Below are 6,363 nucleotides of genomic sequence, written 5' to 3' on the forward strand. Positions count from 1 at the left end.
ATTGGCCAATTGTATTTCAAATTTGAATGTCATCATCATATTGACATTTTGAGTATAACATTATATTGATATTTGGCATTTTCATTGTTCAACGTGTAGTGCTTAATATTAGATAGTTTACAGTTTCAATTGTTATTTCTTATACATGTTTTTATAACTAATATTTCAACTGCTATTTATAATTACAACACCATCCCCCCACTGTCCCCAAATTTAGGTCCTTGGCACCCCCGCCCCCCTATTCCAAACCCCAATGGAACTATGGTACTTACAGTATTTACTTGATTCAGAAAGGGCTGCTAGGGTGTCGTATCAAGTATGCAGGATGCACTAATACTCGTGGCATTAAGCAATTTCCACTAAAGCACTTGCAAGGAAAAATTCACTTTGCATACCCTAGTGTAGTTATTTTTGTCACTGTTAATCTCACCAATATCTAAGCTTGGGACCTAAAAACAGAATGGTCATCCACTAGATAGGACAGCTAACTTGCACCAGTAAGTGTGCCATGCGTTTTAGTACATAAACCAGACTCAACGATGAAGGAAACCTGTGACACTAGAATGATATTGATCAGAAGATTGTACAAATCATTCAATCGATCTCTTAAAAACCAAAAGCAAACATTAAAAACAATATTTTCTCTCCCATATTACGAGGTACAAACAGTAAACTGCTTAACAATGGCAGACCTGAAGTCAAAAAATAATGATTGAAAAGAAGCAACTATCATAATCATAGGGCATCCACTGCTAGAAAAAGCATGTTGGTATTAAACAAGCAAAGGAAGACAATATTAGTTTTGTAAGAAACAAGTTCAAGGGAGTACCCAATCTTGACCCACATAGTTTAAGATACAATTCACGTCAATCATTCACATCTAACTTCAAAATCACACAAGGGTGCACATAATCAAAAACAAAGGTTCAAAAGAGATACTCATAGCTCTGCTGAGAATGATGAGAATTATACTATGAGCAGATGCCATCCTAGGCAATTCAATGGTGTATTTCTATTCCCAAAGACTAGAAGATATTGGAATCATCTCAGCTTGTTTTCTATGATTGCACGGTGGTATGCTAGAGTTTAGACAACAGCAACGAGGAAATTTGGTATGTTTGAGTTTAGCCTGGAGAGATTTGCTTCATTTTACAGCACTTTAATCCCAAAAAACAGGAAGACGAAGACATTGGAATATTTAGATTACAACATTATAGCACAATATAAGGAATCATCTGTACACGAAAAGGGGAAATAATAGAGAAGTTGATACGAATTTGTTTGTATTGCATAAAGCCACTCGATGATAAAATATCTCAGTACATCTTTGCAGTAATAAAATATGTTTGTATTACTTAATGTAACTCAATGATAAAACACCTTGGTAAATCTTTGACCACAAAGGCATAAGGCCAGCATGTACCGAAACATAAATCTCTAGGCAGGAGTAACAAATAACTTTACAAATAAATAGTGGTCTCCTACAGGAAACAACATCAGCAAACAGAATACATGATTCTTGCCAGTCGCATCAATTTCAAAAGACAAAAAAATACTTTTTGCAACGCAAATTACATATTTTTAAGAACCAACTTTAGCAGACGCTAGAAAACTTTCCCAGGTTTGGTATTTTATAGACTTACCCCCTATATGTAGAAGATCATGTCCAGGAATACGTACCTCTAACATGAAAGATTGATTTGTCTTTTCAGTTGCTGGAAGCACACAGATTGACCCCTTAGAAGGAGAAATGAAGGTCCAAGCAAGGCCCCACCTGGATGTTCGACCCTGAACAAATTCGGTAGTCTGTACCATGGTAACACCAGCCTTACGAAGACTTGAGGTGAGATATTTCAGGTTTACTTTCCTCCCCACCATTGTTGTATACCACCTATATATGCACATGCAGAAAAAGAAACAAGCTAAAGAGAAAAATTCATCGGTAGGAAACCATTTGTCAATCAAAAATGTCTAAACCCAAAACACAGTCATTTTTTTAAAAACCTACCTAACACGCTCCTTCAGTTGAATGCTATCTTCAATAATGCGAGTGATAAATGCTTGCTCTCCACCAGGGCAAACCATCTCCTCCATAGTTCCGCCGCAAGCAGTTCTAGGATTTGCACCTGTCTGTTCCATGCTCTCAAAAAAAGGAGGATTGCACATACAAAAATCAAAGTCCTCGCCTTCTCTTATAACCCCTAAAAGCACCGATGGCCCCTTATATTTCTTGGAGATGCTACCAGAGCCTTCAAAACTTGGAACTTCCAAATATAATAGTTCTACAGGTTTTATCTCTGTGTTGGATTCTCCGTCCTTCAAGAGTATAGATACCTCTGAATTGCAGTCCAGAACATATTGTTCTGAAATACTCTCTGTTTTGTGTCCACCAGTGGAGAGACACTCCGAAGAAGCTTCCTCATTATTTTGGGCGCACGAATTCTTCCCAAACTCAAGTTCCCCTGCCTTCCTGACCTCAATCAAGTCAACCAGATGAGGATTGCTCTCGACGTTCTTTCGAGCCCATTCAAGAGCCACCTGGGTCACATCTGCAGCCCCAACAAACATAAAGTAGTCAATAACTGCCTACTTGTTCAGTAAAAGATCCCCTAAGCAAAGCTTTTGCTTTCGAGCATTAAAGAAATTTCTTCGAAAAGATAAATCATGGAGAAAGCACCAGTAGCCACAAAACGCCATCCATGGAGAGAAGCACCAAGCAAGGGATAAATACAATTGGCACCGGTCCCTATATCGAATCCTCTCACAACATCTGTATCTGCACAGCTGCTGGCTGGGCGTTGGCTTGGTATAAAATGTGATGAGAGAAGGTGATAGATCCAGTGTATGTAATTTAAGCGATTGGGCACCGTGGGGCAGAGCTGGCCGTCTGGAATCCACCACTGCAGCGCAAAGCGATGGTGGAGGAGAACCCGGGTGAGCTCCCTCGTAGCATTAAAGTCTCTCCAATCAATTCTGGGGCGCCCATTGCCGTCTCGCCCGTACAAAACGTATGGCTGAAATGAAGAGTAGAGAGAAGCTAGTGTTTGAAAGTCGGGGGTGTCTTCCGCATACTTATTCCCACCAGCTTTCCGCCTGGTGCTTTCCTCTCTCGCGCGCTTCCCACTCGCTCTCATCTTTAAACTTGGTTGGTTGGCTCTTGTAAAATTTAATGGAGTACCCTGGTTTATGGGTGTAGGTGCACGGCACAGACTCCCCGGCGCTTAGCTTTATTTAAAGAAATCAATCGCCTTGCATAAATAATCTCTAGTTAAAATATATATATTTAATATGTAATGAAATGCTTATATATACACATTTCATTTTTTTTAATTTTATATATGTACACATATAAAATTATGTTGAAAATTTTAGATAGAAACATAAATCTCAAAATTTTGGAAATACAATAACAAGTGAAATTCTCAAACCAAATAAATGATATTAGGTTTCTACTTTCTAATGTACACCTATAAACAAATTCTTCAATTGGATTGTCACTCTTCTAAAACACAAGTAAGAAAAATTTCTCGAGCTAGAAATGTGAATTTCAGATTTTCTATTTTCTAAAGTACAATAAGGTTTTCACTTGCCAACAATTGAAGTTAAATTTTACAATTCTATAAGTTAGAAATTATCGAGATTGAAATATGAATAACAAACTTTCACAATTTCAAAAAGCACACTTGAAAATCTAAATGAGAAAAGAGAATCTTGGGTTTTCAATCTTCTAGTGCATGATTACAATTAAATTACTCAGTGCTTTAAGATCACATATCAAAATTCACATCTCAATACTAGTTATCATGATTACAATTAATTAAAATTTGTAAACTAGATTTACAAATTCTAGATTCCAAGTCTTCCAATACACATATACTAAAGATAAATGTGTTTATCCAGAAAAATTAATCACAATTTTTAAAATTCAAAAAGCACATTTATAGTTCAAATTCTAACCTTTTTCATGCATAATTGAAATAGATTCTCAATTTAGAATATAAATAGAAGATTCGCTCTCCAAAAACACAATCAAAATTAAAATCCTTGAACTAGAAATAAGAATTGTATATTTCCATTGATGCATAGCACAATTACAATCAAAAAATTTGATCTAGAAATATAATAAAAATTAAGATTTCGATCTTCAAAAGGGCAATCATAGCTAAAAGTGTCAATCCTTTGAGCCAAGAGATTAAGGTTTGAATCTTAAGACTAGTCAGAACAAAACAAATACTAATAATTCATTGGGTAAATACAATTGTAATAACTCACCAGGAAATCATTTATTTGACCTAAATTTAACATTATAATTGTATATAAAAACAACACAATTTTAAGCATATCTTCTTGAGATGCACTCCACCAAATAGTTGCCTATGATCTTTGGACTCAACCTAAAGAGCATGCATATTCATGACCTTCAATGGTTCATCATTGATCACTCTAATGCCCTTCGTATTTTGTTGATTGATGATAATATAGTGCGATCTATGGATTTTGTAATATGAGAAAACACCATCCTGAAGCATAAACTAGTGTGTCCTTCACCCCTTGTTGTAATTAACCCACTTATACAAAAGTCTTACGATGCCAATATTATTCACCATATTCATCTATGTTGGCTCTTGATTGTGAATGGAAGAAGTGAAATTAGTCACACATTGTTGTCAAATGACAAAAAAATTTGTGTGCATGCATGACAGTTGGAGGTGGTAGCAAATAGTTGGTTTATGGTGCAGGGGCACTTAGGCAATTTTGTTGTTATTGATTCCAAAAGATTGGAATCATGTTGCTTTGGTTTGTAATAAGGTCAAGAGGTCTTTGAATAAGTGCTCAAATATTTGTAAGAACCCTAAGAGTTACTGTTTGGCCAATTTTGGCATATGAGCTCTTAAGGGTGCCAGGTAGAGCACTTAGTAGAATAAGTTATTAATGAGTTAGAATAGGTTGGTTTGTAATGGTTTAGGGGTTTTTAGGATCATTTGAATCATTTAGAGGTGACCTAGGTTGGATTTGAGAAAAGTTGCTCACCTATGTAAAAGTTGTCAAAAGTTGTAAAAGTTGCTCATAGCAACTTTGCAACATTTGCACTTTCATACACCAACGGCTAGTTGGTTGCCTTTTTTAGTTAAAGGCATTTGTAACCAACCCAAGGCGATATAAGGCTTGGGAAAACTGATGAGAATGGTTGGTTGAAGATTTGAATCAAGAAGAGCAAGTTTAGCCTCTCCAAATCTGAGTTTTCAGCGAGTATAGTTGTGTTTAATTGGTTTTGTACTGTCTGTACGGACTTTCAAGCCCAGAACAAAGCATGGACTATTAGAGAAGTGTCATATATTTCATTTGATGGTGGTTTGAAGTTTTGAAGTGTTGTAGGTTGCAATTTTTTATCATTTTGTTGCAGGTGGGTCCTAAAGACCTAAAAACCAGGGTTTGAGGACTCAATGACCCCTACCTAGCATTCCAAGGTGGATATCCGTACTGAATCCTTTTGGAATATTAGGTGGCCTTGTACATTATGCTTTCTTTTTGGTAATAAGGCAGGGGAGGCTAAATCTCAGATTTGCCACCATACCCTAGGCTTGGCACGTTGAGTTGGCAAGCATTGGGGATTATGGACAGCAGGCCCTAGTTGGGTAAATCCAGTGGATGGAATTGAGAGAAGGTTGGATTGGACATCCTCATGGATGTAAAGACCTGAAATAATCATCAGAATCCTTAAGCAATTGGACCAGTGAAGATATACAAGCAAATCCCTATTTTGTAGGCTTAAAAGGAGGGAATTAGGCCTAGTAAGGGTTAGGATGGTTAGCGACCAAACCCATGTCCAATTTTGTGATACTGTATGAAGCTTCCAAAAGGGTATCTGAAAAGATAAAGAGTTCATAGGCGTGTTCAAGACTTCTGATAGATAATTGCAAAATACCTCGTAGGTAGGGCTAATTGTACTAGGTCTCCTAGTAGGCCTAAAAGAGCAGTTCAGCCCTAAAGCTTGGAATCGGTAAACACCAAAGTCCTAAATGAAGGGGTAGGGTTAGTAAACTAAGGCAAATCCTCCCTAAGTGTGTTGGTTATGTGTGAGTGAAGATCCTATAGTAGAGGGGGTTGGCTCTTGGTTAAGGTGTGAGAAGTTGTTGGGAAAGGAAGGTCTCTAATAAGGAGTGTTGGATACTCCCAAAATAAAAGGTGGACACCTTAGTCTAAGGAACTTGGGAAGGTAAATAAGTGTGGGCCCTACAACCTTTGGAAGATTGGAAAGTGTGGAACCATTGGATGGTTCAAGAGACAACCTAAAGAGACATCAAGAGTAAGCAAACCCATTAGGAGAGCCTACCCCTCTACATCAGTTTGTTGACAAACCGA

General features: G+C 37.2%; 1 protein-coding gene across 6 annotated transcripts in view; it reads right to left on the reverse strand.

Moving 5' to 3' along the window:
* The window catches only part of LOC131049995 (uncharacterized), a 92,944-nt gene extending 89,699 nt beyond the window's left edge, over positions 1-3,245 (reverse strand). For 5 of the 6 annotated variants that reach the window (XM_057984120.2, XM_057984140.2, XM_057984133.2 and 2 more), the window contains exons 1-3: positions 2,678-3,245; positions 2,009-2,549; positions 1,681-1,891 (exon numbers count right to left, since the gene is read on the reverse strand). In XM_057984120.2, the coding sequence (XP_057840103.2) occupies positions 1,681-1,891; positions 2,009-2,549; positions 2,678-3,134 (1,209 nt within the window). In that variant the 5' untranslated portion in view covers positions 3,135-3,245. The remainder of the gene's footprint in view (positions 1-1,680; positions 1,892-2,008; positions 2,550-2,677) is intronic. The other variant, XM_057984128.2, reaches the window with a different exon arrangement.
* Between the last annotated feature and the right edge of the window lie 3,118 nt (positions 3,246-6,363).

Source organism: Cryptomeria japonica, chromosome 5 (genome assembly GCF_030272615.1).
Source record: "Cryptomeria japonica chromosome 5, Sugi_1.0, whole genome shotgun sequence".
In the NCBI taxonomy this organism is placed as follows: domain Eukaryota; kingdom Viridiplantae; phylum Streptophyta; class Pinopsida; order Cupressales; family Cupressaceae; genus Cryptomeria; species Cryptomeria japonica.